Source organism: Silurus meridionalis, chromosome 3 (genome assembly GCF_014805685.1).
Source record: "Silurus meridionalis isolate SWU-2019-XX chromosome 3, ASM1480568v1, whole genome shotgun sequence".
Classification (NCBI taxonomy): Eukaryota; Metazoa; Chordata; class Actinopteri; order Siluriformes; family Siluridae; genus Silurus; species Silurus meridionalis.
The window spans coordinates 18,011,285-18,034,660 of NC_060886.1; the positions used below are offsets into that span (position 1 = coordinate 18,011,285).

The window sequence follows — 23,376 nt, forward strand, 5'->3', positions numbered from 1 at the left end:
TGTTTAGTTTTTTTATATCTATTTAGATCGCTAATGACCGATGCCAATAATAATAGAGTAACTTCAGAAGTTATTCACCCAGAAGTACCAGGCCAGGAACATTAGTGCAAGCTACTGCAAAGCGAGAAAAAAAACCCCTGAGTTCTAAACTTCTATGACAATTGCAGCTTTGTCCTTCATGTCTATGGTCACCTTCATGCAAACAAATAATACACATAACGCTATGCCATATACTTACAGATATGTGTGTTTTGATGTATGGCTTAACCAAGGAATGCAAAGGTATGGGGAGGGTGGTCCTTTTTTTATAAGCACAAGTGAGAGAATGAGACAGATCGATATCGGAGAAAGAGAAATGGCGAGATCTCAATTCCTTGCTGTCAGCGTTCTACCGGCTGCAGGATGACTGAGCGATTTAACGAATGAGATGCAGCAAGATGAATGTGTATCTGATAGTGGTATGGAAAGTGATTAGGTGATGCGTCACTGTGCATATGTCGCTGGTTGAAGGTCTATGCAATTTTGAGACAAAAATAAATTTCTCCTCATCACTGCTCTGTATTGTTCCTTTTAGTTGCTCTGCTTTGCTATTAGCAGAGTCCCTGATGATGTAATCAGTTGTTTCATGATTCATTTACTTTCCTCATCTCACTAAAACAAATGTTATGAAGAGGTACTGTGTATTCGGTTTGTGTCTCCTCCACATTGGTGCCTGTAGATGGCAGTATTGCTCCACAGTAGTCTCTCTAGAAATAACAGGTTGTTTTGGTTTTGGGTGCTGGTAATGCACTACTTGGCATCATGACCTCAGAAATGGGGACACAGACGCACCTCACCGAGCCAGATCGCATGTTACAAAAGCACAAGGTTCCCCTGTGTATTTTAAATGAGTCTGAATGCAAATGGAAAGCACAAATGTGATGGTAAAAATGGCATTGTTGGCTGAATGTCAATTTTCTTTTGTTATTAGACACAGTAGTGATGATTAGTAAATAGATATTTATGTGTCTGTTTAATGAAAAGCATTTTTCTGTATATAGAAAAGCATGGATTTGTGGAGTGCACATTTCTTAGTTGTTGCAGCTTCAGAAATGATAATCTAGTAGGAAACCAAATGATGAATTTTTCAGGACAAGTGTGTAAGGAATTTTAAAGAAAGGAGTTACTCCTTATGAAGAATCTTCCTTTAGGGGATTTAAAAGTGTGGCCTTGATGATTTGAAGGATGTTTTATAGACCGCTCATGGCTCTTGTTTCGATAACCCAAGGGCCAGTCTCAGTGCCATGTCATTTGTTGTACAGGAATGTGTGAATTTGATAAGTGTCTGGGGTGACTAAGCTTTCCATATTCAGAATGTAGAAGCAGATCACACTGGAATATCTGCTGTTTGTGTGTTGTTGTGTTTTGTTTTTTTTTTTTTTTTTTTTGGGAGGGGCTGGGGGTAGGTATTGTCTATAATCTACAATCGGTACAACATACAGATATAAACCCTAAATATTTGTGGGGCCCTTTTTTTTTTTTTTTTTTTTTTTTTTCTTTCTTCTTCACTTAAATTTGTGATTTGACAGCCAGACCTGTATTTGACCCAAAATACATGCAGAGTGAGAAAGTACTAAGAGCAACACTGTTATTAAACAGAACAAATGGGAGCTGTTGTATTTAATTTGCACTTGGAGTTGTTTTTATTTAATACATTTTTTTTTTTGATGCATTCATGTGTGTGCGAGAGCGAAGCTGCTTTGTGAACTGTTCTGAGTGAAACAGTTTCTTTTGCTTTGTGTTCATGACATTGATGCGTGCCCTTTTGTTCTGTTTCAGATCAGTTGTTCCATGTATTAGCCATGCATATGCGTCTGTACAGCATCGATTCTGCTTATAATCCCTGGACTCGACTAACACAGATCACCCAGCACAGAGAGTTAGAGTAAGTACACACACACCCACACACACTCCTCCTGCATTCAGCCTTCCTCTTTCACATGCACTAAATGGTGCCATCTCCTCAGGGCTCCTAGAAACGGAGCACCAGGGAGAAAAAAAAAAACGACCCATATGGCGTTGCCATAGATACCAATAATTGCTGCATCTGGCAAATTATGGGGTGCTGTTCTGCTCAAAAAGGGACGACCTCAGCCTTAAGTTCCTCAATAATAGAGCTCTGTGTGTGTGCTTTGGTCTTTTTGATTTTCTGCTTTTCAGCATTCAATATCACTCAATTTCATCAGATCCAGTAGGTTTGACACAGCTTTTTGTACTACCTGAATTAATAGCTGTGCACAAAAGTGGCAAAAGGCGTTTGTAGGAGAATTTCTACAGTATTGAGGTTACTGCTCCATGCGCACCATGTCCCCACTTAGGACACCAAACCACTTCAGATTGGATAAGTACTCAGTAGTCACCTCTTATAGCTCTCCTAGGCTCGATATTCCCCAATCTTGTGCTCAGCATGACAGAATAACAGAATAGCTCAGAATTTTTTATTTTTTTCTCTCTCCTGATTAGCATACTACGACAGCTTTTCCATTTGTGAGAAAGCTCTTAGCCTAGTAGTATTCAGAGGGGAGTCATATAGTGTTAAAAATATCTTGTTAGGGATTTTAAAGGAGAGCAGTGTCAATTGCCCCCCTAGGCCATCCCCCTCTTTTTTCATTTCAATATCATCTGTAGCCTTTTGGACATCTTACTGAATTGTCTGCTTTTCTGGAAAACTACAAGTTCTCGAGTTTTGCTTCAGCAATGATGCTGATATTTTTTTATGTATTAAAGGTGTTGGTTAGTTGTTGACTGAGATGCAGGTTTTTGTCTTTGTGTGCTTGCGCCTGTTTGTGTGTGTGTGTGTGTGTGTGTGAGGGAGAGAGGGACTAGATTCCTGAGTGCACACATCATGTAACCAGAAGAAAATATCCTATTAAAATGGAGATGGCAATCTAACAAGCCGTAGCCCCAACACTGCCACATGAATATTAACGTTTACAGATACAAGAGCACTTTGTTTCACCACAAGCATAAATCACTAATACCTTCAGTTTTTTCTAGACTTCATTCTCTGTGGCCAATATTTAGTACACGATTTATCTTAAATGGTTCCACAAAAACCTAGATACCACTTCATTTAATCCCTCCATGCTTGTCCAGTACCGTGTCATGATGATGTATTTTAGGCACATTACTCTTGGATAATTATTCACTATTTTAAACCAGTGACACTCTATTGAATGTGATTTTGCCAGTGTGTTTAATAAAGCTCTCACCATTTATGTATGCTTGAAGATTGTCCTATAATATTCAAAGCATGTGGATGTGCTTATGAGTTTGTGACTGTGTAAAGATGCGCCCACTTCCACATTTTAACACGGGGAACTATTTCTAGTTATTTAAATACATACATTAAATATATTTTTGGCAGACGAGCCAGTGAAAATATGAATAAATAAGTTGCTGTGTAACTTTCGCTTCCTCCCATCATCTAACCATGTTTTTTGATTGATCATGTGCTTTTGATGCAATTTTCTCACTTGTTGTAAATGGAGAGTGATTTGACTTCCTTTATATTAAATTAAATCTGACATCTGCGCATATATATATATATATATATATATATATATATATATATATATATATATATATATATATATATATATATATATATAAAATATACACTTACCTAGCATGAGTAAATATTTGACATCATTTAGAAAGAAAAACCTCTGGGGAAACCCAAAAACCAAAGAAAGTAAACTGTCCTAATGTGCCCTAACAAGCTCAGTGGTTAAAGCTGTAAATTACATGTTTAAAAGTTCATGCGTTCAAGCCCCAGCACCGCCAAAGCTACCACTTCTGGACCCTCTCTGCTTCAGGGGCACTGTATCATGGCTGACCTGCACTTATATCCCCGTGTCCTAACAAGCTGGATATGTGAAGAAAGTATTTGTGCTGTAGCGTATATGTGACAAGTAAAACCCTCCTCCTCTTCTTCTAGAAGATATTTGTCGCTGTCTCTGAACCTACACTACACAAACATTTAATCACATTGGATTCACACTGATTGTGCGGATTATTGTCTCTTTATTGACGTACAAGTTTGTCCTTTTGTCTAGATATGAGGATGATCATCCCGAGGTTCCAATGCTGTTCAGAGATGTCCCGTCCCTACTCGTTATCTTTGTGCTCACTATGCCTCAGCCACTCCGCAAAGGTACCATGCATAATGCGCTCATTTACTTTTTTTGTGGGAAAATCAAGTCATTATGAAGTCATTTAAGGCTGCTATGGGAACAGGAGTTTTTAGGTGATAACAATTACGGTCTCACCATCACAATGTGTTCAATTGCATTACATTATTATAATTGTCTGGCTTTGCCAGATCTGTTATTTCTTTAATTTGTTATACTTATATCTTAAACAATTAAGCCTAATATCAGATTCTCTGCTAGAAAAAAGTAACAGTAATTTTTGTTTTTTCCCTCAGTATGTCTTTTGAGACCATAAATATACTTTAATATAATATACTTTAATAATATATTTTGGCTTGCTTGTTAGTCAGATATCAGTTTTAACCCCGTCCTGAAAGGCTGCTGTCCAACCCTTCCAGTCTCTTTATTTGTCTGCTTGTGCAGATATTAACCTCACAAAAGGCTCATTCAATTTCCCTCTCCATTGCGTTTATATTTTAAAAGCTGAGGGGACTGGCCCAAATTGCAGGAGTCTTGAGGGAACGGGTGGTTGAGAAAGAAAGGGAGTAGGTCATGTGCACCTGAGGTTAAGCACACCGTTTTGTAAAGCTCATGAAAAGGAATGGAGAGGAGCACAGGAACAAGAGAGCACATAATGATTTTTCTTTTTCAGTTTTTTCAGAGCCAAGGTTTTGAGAGTTGCATTTTATTATCTCCCTGCTTATCTTATTAACATTTTGTACAGTGGCTTGGATCGCTTTAGTGTTTGGAATGGAATCTACACTAGACGAATATGAATGTGTCAGGAATACATTTTTGTTAACATTATATAAATACACTGCATACTGCAATACCATGGGGGGGGGGGGATATTTGCTTCGAAGTGCTTTCTTGCTCATCTAAGTGTGAAGTTGTATCCATTCTAAAAGCACTCTGGTAGATATGCCTCTTCACCCCCCACCTGCCACAAGCTTCAATTACTGCTCACATGAAAATGACCAACGCGTAAAATAGCAGTCGTGTTTATGAGCGGAAATGGCAATTCGATGCCATTTTCTGAAAGCTCATGTTTGAAGTATGTTACTCGTCCCTGCTCTGTCCTTCAGGTTGAGCTCAGGGGAACAGTACTCAGTTTATGTGTGTAGGTGTCAATCCAGCATTGATCAAAGGCACAATAATTATCCTTACACCACTCATCGGGAAATAGAGAATTGATTTTAACATATCACTGTGAGACATTGGTGTGAATGAAGTCTTTTAGTAAAGCTACAGGGCTGAACAAATAGGTCAGTATTTGGCCGCCTGTGTACCGACACACCCACTGGTGTGCGAGATGTCTGTGTGGTCCACAATAATGGAGTTTTATTGTGCTCCTGTCTGACTTGCTGAGATGGGCACCACTAATAGACAATTTACCACCTTGTTCCACTCGTGCATTTATACAGTCAGACAACATAATTATCCTACACACATTCATTGCGAAACAAAGATCAATCATATAAATGCAATGTCCTTTGCAGTGCTCTCAATTAAGTTTGTGCTTTGTGGCCGTCCATTGTCTTAGCTTCTTTATTTCTAAAGACACACAAACGGTTAAACAGAAATTAAATATTACATTGATAATGAGTTTATACCAGACTTGCTTACAGGTTAGCAAAGCAGCTGAACTGTACTAGCTTTATAAACATTAAAGAGGAAAAAACGATGCATGTACAACAGCAACATAGTTCAAATTTTCTTAACAAAATATAACTAGTCCCTGCCCCATGTTTTTATTGCCTAATGGGTCCTTGACCTGAAGAACGTTGAGGACCCCTGTACAATCATATACTGTATGTATATGAATATTCTATACTTAGAAATACTAATATACAGTATGTGTAAGACAGGATGTCTATGAAAACATTTCAGTTTTTCTTCCATTTTTATGCATCAAACAATAATTGGGAACTCATTGTTCTTATTGGAGAACTGAAGAAACCTTAGATGACATGCACAGTAGTACGGGTTTTGAGATGGTTGTCTGGATTTGTTTCAAACTTTTTTTTATTTCTTTTTTTTTTTTTTTTTTTAAGGACATTTGACTAGTGTAAAAAAGAATGTTTTGTAAATTGATTTTGAATAAAACCTATAATATAGGCTGGAATACAGTTACTTAACCTTGCATCAGGTTTGTTAGTCAACTTCATCCACTTATGGTTTTTGCCTTTTACTATGCATTTCCTCACTTTTAACGGTCAATATTTTTGTGTTTTTGCAGAACACTTCACGTCAATTGTGAAGGTTCTGTACACGCTGCTGTATACTCAGGCCCTGGCTGCGCTGTCTATTAAACTCAGCCCAGAGGAAAGACTGGCTTGGAGCAACAGTGGAGCAGCCAAGAAGGTAACGCCAATTAGAATAGTGACGTTTGTTCACAACCAGTTTTTTGCTATTAGGTGTAGAAATACCATAGGCAGATTATATTTACTGTTTTAGCATAGTTGATGAGAACATGCATGCATACATTGTTACAGCACTGGTTATTCTGGTTTACTGGGTAAAACCCAGCCTTATTCAATTGTCTGACAGAATGATGCACACTGTATACTAAGCACGGGTTTAACGGTACCACACAGTAATAAGCAATTTGGTATTTAAAAACGCCTTTGCACTACCATGTACATACACACTGTAGACGAAGGACATTTGTCTTAAAACAATTTAAGACTTGAATACAGAGCGTCCATCATCATTATGGAAGGTTATCATTATCTGTAAGGATTGTTACATTATCGTGCCACTTTATTAAATCTAAATTGGAGAAAGTGAGACCATGGGATATAAATTATGAGACACAAATCTGAGTAGTTCCTGATTGTCCTTCAGGCTCCTTTATACCCCATTATCCAGATCTGCTTCTCTTTTCCTACACATTACACGCATTAACGTTGCAGTCTTTACTGCTGCTAGCTTGCTGTTTTAAATCGTTACATATTCAGCATAATACAAGCAAGCCTTTTGCAGCCCAAAAAAAAGGTACTAATTTAAGAATGTGCTAAGAAATGCAGAAGGTAAAAAAACAAATCACAATGATTATTACTCTATGTTGTGATATTATATTGCTGTTTAGTTCAAGCTTTTTGCTATAGTGCTTTTCGCAGTGGATATTGTCTCAAAACAGCTTTAAAGAACGTAAGAATTATAGAACAAAAATATTTAATAAAGGTGAATTAAGTGTATTTATCCCTGATGAGCAGCCTTGGCTGAATGTGGCTAGGAAAAACTAACTTAGATGCTATGAGGAAGAAACCTTGAGAGGAACCAGACCCAGAAGGGGAACCCATCCTCATTTGGGGGATATAAAGAGTGTGATTTTTTTTTTTTGATTTTTTTGTATTATTTTTTTTTTTTTTATAAATAATTAAAACAATGCAAAACACTAGAGAGCGAGATCACTACTCATAATCACACACTCAGGTGCTCATGGTAAAGTCCTTTCTAAAGTCTTTTACAGTCAGTTGAAGTGAGCAACTCATAAAAAAGCTCATCATCTGAGATCATGATAGATCAACACCAGCTCCTCCATTCTAGAGCCTTTGAATGTTCAAATAAGCTTAATGCTAAAACTCTACAGGAAGTGAGATTCAAATGGTGCTGCTACGTCTCTAGATGGTTTGGGATGTTTGTGGGGTCGGCATCTACTCTTTGAAGGGCCATAATCTTCATGTGGCTTGGCGCAATCTCAGGATGCCTCGGTATGAGAAGAGAAGCAGTGGAGAGGAATTAGCGTAGCTGCTATTTTGATAATGTGTTTGAGATCAGATGTATTGGCGCACAAGGTTATGATATGTGATGTGTGTTATTTGTAGACCTTGGTAAAAAGATATACATCCTTCATCTGCGCTTAAACTGGGAGTGTCTGAGCCCCAAACACTGTCAGGAAGCCTATTTCAAAGTTTAGGATCTATATGTGAAAATGCTCTACCACCCTTTAGTGGACTTTTCTATTCTAGGAACTACTAGAAGTCCAGAGTTTTAAGATCTGAAAGAGTGTGACTGATTTTAGCATGTTAGAAGACTGGACCGACTGGTAATCGATTCAAAACTTAACAGGTAGCTACTGTAGGGATGATAAGATTGGGGTTATATGGGCCATATTTTCTCGACCTTCTGAGAACTCTGGCTGCTGCATTCTGGACTAATGGTATCTTGTTTATTAATAATGTCAGACAACCACCTAGTAATGCATTACAATAGTCCAGTCTGGAAGTTAAGAATGCATGGACGAGCTTCTCTGCATCAGATAAAGACATGTTCCTTAACAATATTTCAAAGGTGGAAGAAGGCTGTTTTCCGAATATGGGTGACTATTATTTTTAAGTTGAATTGCTGGAGCTTCCGTGTACTGGTTTTTGGGATGATGAGCAATATCGCTTTCTTATTAAAATTTCATAATAGGACGGGTTTCATCATTCATCATTTAATCTTTTAATTCTTTAACACGCTCAGTTAACCTAGCCAATTGAGATGATTCGTCTGCCTTGATTAGATATATAGCTGGGTATCATCAGCATAACAGTGGAAGCTAATCCCATGCCTTTTTTTTAGGTTTTCTAATGAGGGCTTAATAACGGCCAACTTGTAGGGTTTAGGAAATAATTCTTAATCTTTCCTTTCCTATGATTTGTGTGTTTAGGTACTACTATGCAGTAATAACAATGTCTTATTCTTTCATATAGAACTTGCCAAACTCTGAGAAATCATGGGAGGCCCTCCTCAGTCATGTGATCAGTGAGCTCACCAAGGCCAATGGGGTCTATGAGAAAAACCCTAATGAGACCATGGTAAAAATGCCTTGATTTTTAATATTCCATATTATTCCATGAATGTATTTGTCTTTGCACTCTAGTGGATGAGCCAGAATTATAATTTAGTAGCAGAGCAAAAGACATTTCATTTTCTTGGAAAAAAAAATTGTGTGCTACGGTATATTCAAGACATCAAATTATTTCTGTAAAGCGTTCCAACTTCAGACACTTTAATTCTAAAATCATATGCTATTTTAATATAATTTCAACACAGACTTAATGAAAGGACATTTTTGTCCAGTTTTTTGCCATCTGGAGGTTCTGCCATTTAAATTATTCTACTGAATAACTCCATGGGTGCTGTAGCCGTGACTCCATTTTAACTGTTTGAGTGTCTTTCCAATATCCATGTGACCGTTCCCAATGGAATACATTATTGATAAGGAGATTTCTTTTCTTTTCTCTCTTTAGTTGAGTTCAAGTGTATGGTCTCCTCAATCCATAGAGTTTGCGTTGCAGCAATTCTGTTTGCCCTTCATGCGTCTGTCCTGTCTTCTTCAACATCACCTCTATGGGGACAATCTGCCTGGCTGCCTGGTATTGTGACATATACACATACACACGTGCGCATACATAATCACACATGCACACTTTTAATTACATATAGTTTTTAATGTCAGGAATACATGCACACATTTACATGCATGCGTAACATATATATTATTCTCCATTGGCTTGGGAAGATTAAGAGCCAGACGCATTGTAAGACTGTGACTGTTTTTCAGGTAGAGGAGGAGTTCACATTGCTGGCAGGCAGTTTGGGTTTGTTGTCTGCTTCGTTTCAGCCCAGCACCTCCATGAACAGTGCAGTGTGCCTAGAATCGAACATCAACGCCTTTGAGCTCATCTCTCAGTGGTGCTCTGAGCTCATCAGCCTGGCAGACACGCCTTCACGGCAGACTATGGTCAGCTTCATTCATTCTTGTATTGCTTATCATCCATGAACGCCTGTCAGGTTAGCCAGAAAAGAGATTTTAATCAGAATAGGTTTGTGTTGTTTTGTTTTTGTAGTCTCTGGTGGCGCAGAACCCTCACTGGTCCGCTCCCCGTCTGCTGCAGCTGCCCGACAACTACAACACTATCTTTCAGTACTACCACAGGAAGTCCTGCACTGTGTGTAATAAGACACCCAAGGACCCAGCTCTGTGCCTCGTGTGTGGTGCGTTTGTCTGTCTCAAGGGCCTCTGCTGCAAACAGCAGGGTGTCTGCGAGTGTGTGCTGGTGAGTGCTGATGCGCTATAGGTTTGTACGTCGAATGCGATTATGCATGCATCGGTTATTTTTATTTCTTTTGGTTTAACTATCAGATCCATATTGGATCTCTTACTGTGTTTACAGCCTCATATGTGACAAATAAGTGATCAAAACACTGTAAACTGAAAAAAATTAGTTTGGATACAACTGGTGCAGAGAAACAGCTTTAGCAATGCTTTCTGGAGAATGCTGAAGAAAGCAATTTTGAAGTAGAACTACAAAGCAGAAGTAATAGTGTCATTATGCAGCATTGTTGTAAATGAGCATGAACAGCTTGTTATAAAAGATCTGGAGGTTTAAGGAAAATTATCATTTTTAAAGATCATTTCTCTTTTTCTGTAGCACTCTCAGCACTGTGGTGCCGCAACAGGGATCTTCCTCCTAATAAATGCCTCTGTGATCATCATCATCCGTGGTCATCGCTTCTGTCTGTGGGGGTCCGTTTATCTGGATGCTCACGGAGAGGAAGACCGAGACCTTCGGTATGGACGTTCACTTTCACATAGACAAATATTTAATCTTTTTGATCGCTGAAACTGCAGATGTGTGAGATGTTGATGTTGATTGTGTTTGTGTTTAGTCGTGGCAAGCCTCTATTCCTGTGCGAGGAGCGATACCGTGTGCTGGAGCAGCAGTGGGTGTCGCACACCTTTGACCACATTAACAAGCGCTGGGGTCCCCACTATAACGGACTTTAACACACAAACCCCAAACTGCAGGGAGCCAGATCACAGTGGGCATCAGTGCCAGCCTCTCTATCTTTTTTGATATATGCTATCATGTAATATATATATATATAAAAACAATGCTGTGAGTGAATTGCTGCTACAGCCTTGGTTATGTGAAGTTTAGTGTACAATCATGCCTAATGACTAACAGCGTGTGTGGGTTATTTTTTTTTTTATGATTTTTGGTGGATTTGAAAAGGGGAAGAGATTTTATCTTTGTTTTTGGGACTGTCTCACAGTGAAAGCACAAATTGACCTAATCCTGAGTCCATTTATCGTGTGCTGTTTGGTCACAAATTTCAGAAAACCCACAGAAGTTTAGTGCATTGGAGAGCAAAACACCACAGTGGGCTGTCGTGTCCGAACCATATAGAAAATCCGGACAAGTCCGAAGCCAACTGTAGAAGTAGACTTCCCACGCCATTATGGAAAAATTAGGCATTTGGTTTCCCTTAACCGCTCACTAAACAGACGTAACAAACTGGCATCAGACATCAGTTATCAACCATCATTGTAATCCCATTACTAATGCAACGAATTATTCAGTGGCATCCTCCATTCTCAGAACTCAGGCCTTTAATTGTTCATGTGGAATAAGTGTTGTTTAAGTGAAGCTGCTTGTTCCACTGAAATAACCACTGAACGGTAGAACAAGAATTTCTTACCCATCAAGGCCTAGTTGCATCCATCCTCAGGAATTTTTTTTTTCTGTAGTTAAAGAACTTTTAATATGTAAATGAATGTTGCTATTTGATGTTGGTAGTTAATTATATTATTGTAAAAATGATTTTAGGCTCTGGCAGAAGGCACTGTGGTGATGGCAGTCAGCTGGATTTCAGCAGTTTGCTGTGACCTTGCCAATCACTTCTTTTCTCATCAAACTGGTTAAATCACAGTACTACTGGCTAAATGATAGAGCAAACGTTTCCCTATCAAATTTGTCCGCATTTCGTATACCAATCTTATTGGCAGTCATGCCATGTTTCACAGAGGCTTTCAAATTTTCTGTACCCATCCCAAAAGATCTAGTTCTTTCATTGTCTCTTCCCATGGTAGTTTTCAAACAGTGTTTGGTTCTGTCCAGTGTCCACAGTGCATTCACAGTTTGTAGTTAAGATGTGTTTAAAAAAATGCACTTTGTCCTTAATGGTCTTTAATGAGTGTATTGTATTATTATTTTTCGCAACATCTGCAATGATGTTCTTGTACAAGCATTTTCATGTACCATAGTCCAACATTTTTCTGCTCTGTTTAGAGCTCAAAACAAAAAAATATTTCCGAGGAGCAAGAGCATTTGTAACAAAATCAGATTTTGTAACAGATTAAAATAACATACTTGTGTCATATTAAGCACAAAGTAAACAGTTGTGAATTTAGATTTGCTTTAAAAAAAAAAAAAAAAGGTTATTAATATTTCTTCAAAAGGTGGCGGTTTCTTTTCCAGTGGCCAAGATTAAAATCGGGCCCCACAAAGTCAACAGCAAGGACTTCAAAATATAGTTGCATCTTTTGCATAGGTATTCTACTTTTTATATTAATGTCTTGCCCCCTTCATATGTTCTTGTGTAATACATATGAGAAATTATTTCTTAATATTTATTATAAGATGTTTTTGTATGGAATTTGTAAAAACTATTCACCTATGAGTTTTAGTTTCTTTACATTGTTTAAAAATGTTCCATTGGTATGTATTTGTCACTCTTGTGAGCTTTCTCACACATGCTGACAACAGGCAAAAATGAGTGATTTTCACACATGATTCAGATAGCGATCTGTTCCCGGCTTTGAAACATGATTGAGGATTTCAGTGTGTGTGTTTTTTCCCCCCTTCTACACAATTTGCAACATCCCATTTCTCTGTCCATTTTATTATGAAGGAGCCAACAATGAACACCAAAAAGCATGTTTTGGTTTTGTTCTTCATCACCATATTAGGTATTGATTCTCAATGCTGCACTTACACAATGCTGGAGGGAAAAGCCAGGCACTTTAATTCTCAGTTCCTGTCCTTCTCTTGTCTTGAAATCTTGCATGCTGCTGTTTTTCCTTCTCTTTTTGTTTTTCAGCCCAAATATTGTATAATTGGACAAAGGAATTTTTTTTTTTTTTTTTTTTTTTGCAGAGTTCTGGGTATATATTGAAATGCAAAGCTGCAATGTTGTTCTGTGTGTGTGGTGTGAGGTGAGTGACTGAGGCAGAATTACAGTACATTACTGTAGGTGCTGATTCCAACTTTCAGATTGCTAATCAGAAAGGGTGGCAGACATTTAATGCAAAATGTAACATATGTGAATAAAATATAACAATACTCTGACATGCTTGTATTATTATTATTATTATTATTATTATATTAAGTTCTTAGCTCTTCCGAACTTGTTTTCTAGATGTGTTTTTGTCATTATTATTGAACATTCTTTCTTACCTATATATATTTGCTATATAAAAATAATGTTAGTGTTGACTTAAAAATTATTTATTTCTTTATTTTTTTTATATTTTTAAATCATAGTTTTAATAATTGAAGTTATTCTTTGAGGAATTTAATTAAGACAAATGGTCTGGCATTGAGGAATTGTTGTTTTTAAATTAAAGATCTTTTTATTTTTCACAACTTATTTACCAGTCATTCCAAAGAAAATTATTCTTGTTAGAATTCTTATTTATAAATTATGTTTAAAGAATCTAATCTAATTTGGGTGAATTTGTTTATTTATTTAAGTGACCCCACCACTGTCCATATTATCAGGTAAGGAAGTGAAGTGAATGTTTTAGGAAATGTGGGATTAAAGTGATTCATGGATTAATGCAGAAACTATCATTTTTAGAATCTTGTCATTAAGGTAATGTGTAGCTGTTGTGGGCTCGGGCTGCAAAAGTGCTGTAGATGTAGGCTTTATTAGTGGTTTATTTAAAGCAAGTGACTTCATAGGTTAAAATTCTTCCATGTGCATACATGTTTGGAAATTTACTATCAGAATAACGGGCCCAGGGTCATTCTGGGTTTTCCTCATTTCATTCCAGTTCAGCAAACTAGCGACTGAATAGGGCTGAACATTAGAAGCAAAGTATTTTGGGGTCACAACACAATAGCTGCTTATTTGGCCTTGGCTGCTGCTGGTGGGTCTTATTAGCTCAGCTTATCCAAGAGATAGGAAGCTAGTAGAAAAATGGAAATATATAATCTGTTCTTTCACCGTTTAAAAGCCTTTTAAATAAGTCCAGATTCTTTTTTTTTTCTTAATTAGGCTAATGTGTGAAAGATAAGCACTATGCACTCACCAACTTTTTTTTATTATTGTTATTTACACTGTAAAGAAATCCTGCATAAAGCCTTTGACTTTACCCTCTTTTTTTTTTTTTTTTTTATGATGCCAAAAATTCAACATAAACATAGGGTTTATATTTTTATGGTCATTTTGTAATGAGTTTGGAGTGGATTTGTAATTTCACTAATGGGGTGTGTGTGTGTGTGTGTGTGTGTGTGTGTGTGTGTGTGTGTGTGTGTGTGTGTGGGGGGGGAGCTGTGGGACTGGCAGAATGGTAACTGTGGTGTGACGTACAGCTTCCTCTGTCACCGCTTCTTCTCACATTCCACTCAATTATTAACCCTGATGGAAAGCCTTGAAAATCACTTCTGCAATGTTACGAGATGGCCATGGCAGGTGAGGGGGTTTTTTCCCACCAGAAAATTACCGTTTAATTGTTCTAACAGAATTTGTGTGGCTTCAGATGGAATAACGTGGAATTAGTCTACAGGGACTCTTGTACCTGGTATTATCATGAAGAAAAATAAGCTCCAGGTGTATGGCATTATACTACATTATAATCTACACCTTTAAATTCACTCGTACCTGTTTGCTTTTCTTTATTTATTTATTTTGAAGGAAATGTAAATGGAAGAGTTGATGCATCCAATAATGGGTAAGGCAATGTACATTCTGCAATTACTAAAACAGTTTACAAATATGCTTATGTATTATCTCCATATATTGTCCAATTCTGATGGTACTTATGCTTAAGTAACTTTTTTATAATATTGAATTAAGCACACTTAATTCTGAGTCATTATTTCACGCCTTATTGTTTGTTCATTATATCCTTATGTAATTACTCCTGTGACCTTGATTTGCCTTCAGTCTTTGGTAGTTTGAGGACAAACATATCTTCCTCCTTTTCCTTATTAATGCATTTTCCTTTTATGCAAATGGATGTGTGGCAGTGTGTACCTAAGATGTCAGCTACCAACCAGGGATGTAGAAGCCAAGTGCATGTTCCCTCTGGGATATATGAAGCCAGCCACATCATCTTTCCAAATTGTTGCTTATGCAATGTGACTATGAATATACACCGAGGAATGTGCTAGCTGCCCTCTTTCGCATAAATTAGTTCACAGATGCCCACTGTTATATAGTGAATAGTGTTTTCTGCTTGACCGGGAACTTTCAGTAGAGTCACAAATAATGCAGTGATTGTAATATTAAAAAATCCTCCGCTTCCTTTCAATACATACACATTGGAGCAGATGACCTAGAAGTATGCTGTCCTGCTGTAGAATGTTTTGCAGCACTAGATTTGTGTTGGTTTTCCATTGTTAGTGTAAAGGATGTACACTTGGGGAGTATACATGCATGCGGATCAGGGAAGGGTTCAGCAAGATGTACAGTGTATTTGCAAAGTATTCAAAACACTTCACTTTTCCCACATTTTATGTTACAGCCTTATTCCAAAATAGATTAAATTCATTATTTTTCCAAAAATTCTTTAATCAATACCCCATACTGACGTCAAAGAAGTTTTTTTGTTTAAAATCTTTGCAAATTTATTAAAAATAATAAAAACTTAAAAAAAAAAATCACATGTACATAAGTATTCAGTCTTTGTCATGAAACTCAAAATTGAGCTCAGTTGCAGCTCGTTTCCACTGATCATCCTTAAGATGTTGCCTATATAACCTGCCTATATAAGGTTCCACAGTTAACAGTGCATGATGAAGCCCAAGGAATTGTCGTAAACCTCCTGAGACAGGATTATATCGAGGCACAGATCTGGGGAAGGGTGCAGAAATATTCCTCAATCATCCATAAATGGAAGAAGTTTGGAACCACCAGGACTCTTCCTAGAGCGGGCTGCTCTGCCAAACTGAGCAATTAGCCGGAGAAGAGCCTTAATCAGGGAGGTGATCAAGAACCCGATGGTCATTCTGAAAGAGCTCCAGCATTTTTCTGTGGAGAGAGGACAACCTTCCAGAAGAACAGCCATCTCTGCAGCACTCTACCAATCAAACCTGTAAGGTAGAGTGTCCAGACTGAAGCCACTCCTCAGTAAAAGGCACATGACAGCTCTCCTGGAGTTTTCCAAAAGGCACCTGAAGGACTCTCAAAAAATTCTTGAACTCTTTGGCCTGAAGTGTCATGTCTGAAGGAAACCAGGCACAGCTCATCATATGGCCTAGACCATCCCTACAGTGAAACATGATGGTGGCAGCATCATGCTGTGGAGATATTTTTCAGCAGCATGAACTGGGAGACTAGTCAGGATCAAGGGAAAAATGAATGGAGCAACGTACAGAGACATCCTTGATGAAAACCTAAGACTGGGGCAACAGTTCATCTTCCAATAGAACAACGACCCTAAGCACACAAACAAGAAGTGGCTACGGGACGACTCTTTGAATGTTTCTCTTATTCGTGATCCGTTTATTTGATTTGGCACATTTTTTACACTGGATGCCCTTCCTAACCCTCCCCATTTATCTGGGCTTGGGACCAGCACTGGATTGTGCAACCGTAATGGCTGGGTTAAAAGCTGTAAATAAATGTCATTATGATAGTTTGTAGAATTTTGAGGAAAATAATGAATTGAATCAATTTTGAAATAAAACATAAAATGTGGAAAACGTGAAGCGCTCTAAATAATTTCCGGGTGCACTGTAGGTAAAGGTGTTTGTTGACGCCATGTCCACACATTTATTTATTTTGGTTCTTCTGTCAGAGCAAGACAGCCTGCTAGGACAGAATGTACTGATCCATGACTAGGACATAGAATTTAGCAAATAGTGACCTTAAAGTTTCTTGACCTTGGCTTTTACTGTTGCTTTTTTTTATTTTTTTAAACCTTGTCCAGCGTCCTTCTCAAGCTGATGTTCTCCTTAATGGACAGACAGATTTGGCAACCTCATTGTGATTCCTGGCCTTGTAGGCCTGGCTCTTCTCAACCCCAATATTCAGAGGCAAACTAGAACAGAGGATTTTAACCTAGTAGTATAAGAAACATACCTGAAAACCCCAGTATACTAACTTTTATACCAATAGGTAGAACCTGTTCCATTGTTGACCTCAATAATTTCATCCAGTAAGGGCTGAGTATTACTTTACTGAAATGGGTAAGGTGTATCTCCCATTATGCAAGATGTTCATGTGAAATGATGTGATTTGGTGTTTCTTTTTTAAATATATATATTTGTCACATAGCATTAGTCCCTAGGTGTATGGATTTTTCCTGGCATTGTGGCTTGTGGCCCTGTCACTCAGATACGACTCCCCTCCAGTGAGCAGATGGCTGTATAACAATATTTACAGCAAAAAGTGCATCATAATCTATCAGGTGTGGTATATTCCAAAACTAGCTGTTTAGTGCATTTTTACATGACCATTACTAAAAATGTATGTCTCGTGAGAAGAATAAGAAAAGAGTACCACACTACTAGACAAAATATCTGCATTTGGGATGCAGCAGTTTCAGGGAAAAGAAAAACTTTAATTTTTGATTGTTTGTTCATTTATTTAGACATCTGTCTGCTGTGTTCTAGGTTCACAAGTGTTTGATTCATTGTTACTTATGTTTCTAAGGCATGGTATACTAAGGGGTTGTTGTGTTTTTTTTTTTTTTTTTGTATGGATAGGCTGGCTAACTCCAAAGAAACAGAGGGAAAAGAATTATACCATCTTCACGGCAGGATATGGTGAGAGAGAAACCTAGAGTCTGATGATCTACACTGTGCTGATTACTGTGCAAATTCATTTAATATTTAAATGCCATTTATACATATACACTTACCATGCACTTTGTTAGGAAAAACCTGTAAACCTGCACATTCAAGCAGCTCTAAACAATTATGTGATGATAGTGCAATAAACTAACATGGAGATACAGGTCAAGAGCTTCAGTTAATGTTTATATCAAACACCAAATGTGATCTCTGTGATTTTTTTTTTTGTTTGTTTTTTTTTGTTTTTTATCATCACATGGTTGTTAGGATAGGAACGTTTAAATGTTTCCCTAAATTGCTGACTGTGGGATCATGGGATATTCACACATTGCATGTCTAGAGTTTACACAGCATGGTGCAATAAAACAAGGAACAGAAATAGTAATTTAATGATATTTTACAATTGCGTTAAGCAGAAAAGCATCTCGGTGTGTACAAAACGTCTGAGGGTGATGAGCTACAACAAAGGACGACCACTTCAGTTTCCACTTGTGCAAACCACGGAACAAGAATCTGAAGCTATAATGGTGATAGACTGGTCAAAAAGTCATCTGAAAAAAGTATTTAAATAACTTTGTTTCTGTGCTCATTATAGATTTAATATCTTGTATTTGGATGACAGTAGTGGAACCAGATGTGGTATGTTTCTGTAGCAGCTGATCATGCTGCACATTTCCTGTGTTCTTATACTTCTTACAACATGAGAGCACAACAGACAAGTAGGAACTAACCCTTGTGTAGCCATGGAATTGTGCTTGCTGTGTAAGATGAGGTGCACCATTGTTATTCAAACACTATCTTGTTCTCCCAAGTTAATGTTTTTTTCAGATGTTTATTGCATGATAAATGTCATGAACCTTGGCTGTTTAGCTGTGTTCATTCTTATTGTGTACTGAAGTACTGACTGAGTAATGTAATCCCACATACCCCTCTCTCTCTTTCTTTGTTTCTCATTTCCTAGTATCATCTTTCATCGTGTTCTGTAACCGCTTGCTGCGATGTAGTGCACCCTGTGGATTACTATTTATAGGCATTGAGTACCTTTTAATGAATGAAAAGAAACAATCAAGTCTAAAATTATGCAACTTTACATATGTGCATTAAAAATGCTTAAAATAAATGCAGAGGAACTGTCAGCCTCTCAGTCTACAGATAGTGTTTTTTAGAAAAAATGTAAGGTCCAGAGGACGCTCAAGTGGCACAACAGGAAAGCAATGACAGCCATCAGTGGCCAAGAGCCGAGGAAGTAAAATTAGCCATGGGATGGATGCCATATTTATGTTTTTATGATTCTAGTCAATCATAAATGTCTCTGATTCCATGTATGCAGAGAAGCACAGATGTCTCTTTTCTGTCAGTTTTGTGTGTCCCTTTGACACAGCATGAGCTTCCAAATGAAGTCCAAAAGATGCAATTAACTGGCATCACATTGTGGAGGGAGAATGTGAAACCTTTACTGTCCCCAATTGGTTGCTGTAGTATGATTGAGGAGCGCTGGCTGGTGGGTGGGAATTAACAGGTTACTAAACTGTGAAAATGTGGAAAGAAAACCACACATGTAAAATACCATCATCAATCACCATGGGGAAGACAAAAGTGCTTTCAGTACCATTAAGTTACAATGTTTTTCCTGGCTTATGATAGCTCCTCAAATTCCACTACCAATTTTGTAGCATAGAAATTTTAGTTGCTTTTCATGTGGAACATCGATATGAATGCCGGGACCCAAGGCTTCACGACAGAAAATTGCCCACACTTTCTCAATCACATTGCTTATACTGGCTTCCCTTGTTCCTGCTGCACCAAGGTGCGATTTCTTCCCCAGATAAGTGACACACATGCACACAGCCATCCACACGATGTTAAAGAAAATATGATTTATCAATCCAGGTTACTTTGAGCCTTGAGTACCCATGACCTTGTTGCTGGTTCACTGGTTGCCCTTGCATGGACTACTTTTGGTAGATTCTAACCACAAAGGATCACATAAGCCATTGCTGTGATGTGCCCTTGTGTAGTGCTGTTGTTTTCACCTAGGTCCTTTTTCCACCTGTTCCTCATTCTTCATGTGTATTCTCCCTGGACCGGAGCTCATAGCAACATGGCACATGTTTATCAGTGGAGCAGAGCCACTGGGTTTAGTCCATCACAGAGCTTTTATCAGATGCAATACAAAGCAGTTTAGTTGATATATTTGTCAGAAGGTTGCAAGTGAAAATGGAAGTCTGGTAGTCTTGATGCATGTTTAACATATTTAAATGAGATATTTGGTTAGATTGAAGTGTTCTAGAGCAGTGTGGTATGGAATTTTAATCCATCATCCAGTTTTTGCTGATGTTTAAAAAATTGACAGCATTCATTTTCTCTAACAGAACTAGTTTACAGTAGCTGATTTGCAGTTATTAGAGCTCTGGGGATGTTTTGGTGTCTGTCACAGGTGTTTCTTTTGAAATATTATATGAATGCATGAGTGTATGTCTATGTGTAAGCAACATGAGTGTAGTATATTGTGCTCCTTTATGACTGGCTACTTCGCTCTGTTGAATATTTAAAACGTGATCACATTTCACATTACAGTTTAATGAACTATTCATGAAAGCCGATTAGCATGATTTTGGGCTTTGACACATTTCCACCTTAGATATACACACACGTGCAGACAGTCATTTCAACAACGTGGTTCTGAAGAACCGGACAGGAATAAGGTCTGTTGTCTTTCCTTTTTTTTTTTTTTGTTTACATTGTTTTCTCCTATACTATTCTAACCCACAATGTGTTTATATTTGATCAAACTGTAGTCGACTTAAAAAAAAAAAACGCAGATTATTTAATTATCTGTAATTTTATTAAAATTACCTTAATATCGGGGAGTTTTTTTCTTGCCGCAGTCACCACCGGCTTGCTCATCAGGGACAAACGCACACTTATAAAGAACATCTTATTCATTCTCTATCACCAACTTATTTGTGTAAAGCTGCTTTGAGACAGTGTTCATTGTTTAAAATGCTATACAAATATAAATTTATTTCAAATGAATTGAATAATTTACTAATTGTTTTTGTTGTGTATGGAAATATTAATGACCATAATAAGCACTATTATCTGATTCTAGCATCAGATGAAAGTGCATGTTACATAGTTTGTTTTATGCAACTTTCGCCCAAACTGCTTATAATTCAAGAATGTGCAATGCATTAAATATGTAATAATTTTAAGATTATTGGTTTTCTGACCTTGGCATTCAAATAACAGCAAAAAAAAAAGAGATTAATGTTCAAGTTAATTAGTTCATTTATGAAGAAATGTAAATCGAAATAGTGAACTATAAACAGGACATCTTTCTACAAAAGCAGTGTTATATTAAAGTTGTTTTGTTGTTAGGAGTTTATAGGACTTGAGTGTAGCCTGTGTGTTTGTGAAAGTTAATATTGGAGTATCGGATGATCTTGTCACTGCACTCGCACAGATGCTGCGAGCAACATGACCCTCTTGCAAAAACAATAGTCTGTCAGAGACACTCAGTGACTGCATTCAGGCAAGAGTGTTAATATGATAGAGTGTAGGATATTTCCAGATTTTTTATTTACACTTTTTCCACCCCACGATGTTTTTTTTAATCTAACTGCTATAACTTAGCTGTGTGCCCTTTTGAGATGCTTGCATTTTTTTGTCCCTGCAAGCTGGTTTGTAATCTTTGTATTTATTGTGATATTTATTCATTTCTAAGAATTGAATGTTCTGCTGCTAAGTAAGTTAAATTTTGGTCGTGTTTTGTTCAGAAGGGTGATTTTAGACCTCCATCTCTACTGTACGTAATGGATTTTGCTTTGGAGACAGAGTGCGTTTTCAGGATTGCCTGTGGAGAACTGGTAAATGTTTGTTTCCAGCTAAAAATGGACCCATTAGAGACATCTGTCATAGGTTAGACTGCACTTACCATGTCCCCCTCAGCAAATAAATGAGAACTATGAAATATCCATCTCCCAGAGTACAACCCCCACCATCACTCACTCTGTCCTGCTGTAATTCATAATTCTGCCCGAGCCGCTGAGCGTGCACCATTTACCTTCTCCACTTCAACCTGCGTCCTAAATAAATGCGGCTATAGTGCACAGGGTCACATACAAGCGCACATATACATCACACACATCCAAGAACTGTGTTTCAAAATGTGCTGCATCTCTGATTTGCATGGAAGTTCATTTTGTGTGTTTTGTCAGTCATGTTTGTTTGAGATATTAGGTCTGTGACTTGCTCTCACAGATTTGATAAGAATTATATTGAATCAATCCATGTGGCACTAATTCTTATTCCCACTTCTTTTACCCAAGTCCTTGTCTTACTCAAAACATTGTACCCTCTGATAAACATTACCTTAGTGACAAAACAGGCTTGAGTTTCTAGACACAGACTCACTTTGTGATCTAGTTTTCAACGGTCATTTTATAAGAGAATACATTTTTTTCTAACTTGAAATGGGATGAGCATTGTACATTGTAAGTCGGTGCAAGACTTGGCTCAACAGACACTCCACTTTGAGGTAGAGGTAATCTTCCTTAAATCCAATAATGTTGAGAGGATTGCTGAGCTCATAATGTGAAGCAGCAGTCTTCTGTGTCCAGTTTGCCTCCCTCTGGGTTTCTGTTCTTCTCTCTTGGGTAATTCACTTTGTTTAGCTTCTGTAGCTTGCAATGATCACTTAATATATTATTGTGAGTACTTTGCAATGGAAGCACTGAATGGACGCAGGATTTCGTTTTCCTTGTGAGTATAAGTCGCTTGCAAACAGTGCTTGTCCAATATAACAGTGAAAGTTCCTGTTTATACTTGTTAATCTGAACTGGATATTACAAACTCTGTAGGAAAGAATCTCTGTTCTGTAAATAATGAGGTGACTGTGATTCTGACTGGAGCTGTGATGAGATTCTGGGTGTATGTTGTATTTAGGAGATCACTGTATGGGCTTTATCCATACAAGTCCAGCATGATCAGGCTAGAGGGGCTGGAGCACCCCTCTGATGACTGGGATATTGTGGAGACGATCGGGGAGGGAACCTATGGCAAAGTCTACAAAGTCACCAACAGGAAGGATGGAAGTCAAGCAGCTGTAAAAGTTCTGGATCCTATTAATGTAAGTCATTAATACACTTAGATTTGCTGACAAAATCCTCGTTAACAGTAACCATACAAATATATGAAAAACTATGGTTTCTGTGATATTTTGTAACGTTGAAATATCCAAAAATACGTTTATGTAAGATAGGAGCCAAATGTTGAATTATTATCAATGTCAAGTATTGATAGAATTGATCTGAATATTTTTAATTCTTTAGTTTTAAGAGAAAATCTTAGTCATAGTCATACTTTGAGCCCCAGAGGTCATA

The 23,376-nt window shown here is 37.6% G+C and overlaps 2 protein-coding genes across 5 annotated transcripts in view; both read left to right on the top strand.

Moving 5' to 3' along the window:
- ubr3 (ubiquitin protein ligase E3 component n-recognin 3) overlaps positions 1–13,318 on the top strand; it is a 43,015-nt gene extending 29,697 nt beyond the window's left edge. For all 4 annotated transcript variants that reach the window (XM_046844839.1, XM_046844840.1, XM_046844841.1 and 1 more), the window contains 9 exons: positions 1,819–1,924; positions 4,098–4,195; positions 6,433–6,557; positions 8,894–8,998; positions 9,434–9,559; positions 9,748–9,927; positions 10,034–10,243; positions 10,619–10,758; positions 10,857–13,318. In XM_046844839.1, the coding sequence (XP_046700795.1) occupies positions 1,819–1,924; positions 4,098–4,195; positions 6,433–6,557; positions 8,894–8,998; positions 9,434–9,559; positions 9,748–9,927; positions 10,034–10,243; positions 10,619–10,758; positions 10,857–10,974 (1,208 nt within the window). In that variant the 3' untranslated portion in view covers positions 10,975–13,318. The remainder of the gene's footprint in view (positions 1–1,818; positions 1,925–4,097; positions 4,196–6,432; positions 6,558–8,893; positions 8,999–9,433; positions 9,560–9,747; positions 9,928–10,033; positions 10,244–10,618; positions 10,759–10,856) is intronic.
- A 1,257-nt stretch (positions 13,319–14,575) lies between these two features.
- myo3b (myosin IIIB) overlaps positions 14,576–23,376 on the top strand; it is a 75,483-nt gene continuing 66,682 nt past the window's right edge. Inside the window, 3 exon segments of the mRNA XM_046845534.1 lie at positions 14,576–14,666; positions 17,906–17,965; positions 22,940–23,123. Of these exon segments, the coding sequence (XP_046701490.1) occupies positions 14,644–14,666; positions 17,906–17,965; positions 22,940–23,123 (267 nt within the window). The 5' untranslated portion in view covers positions 14,576–14,643.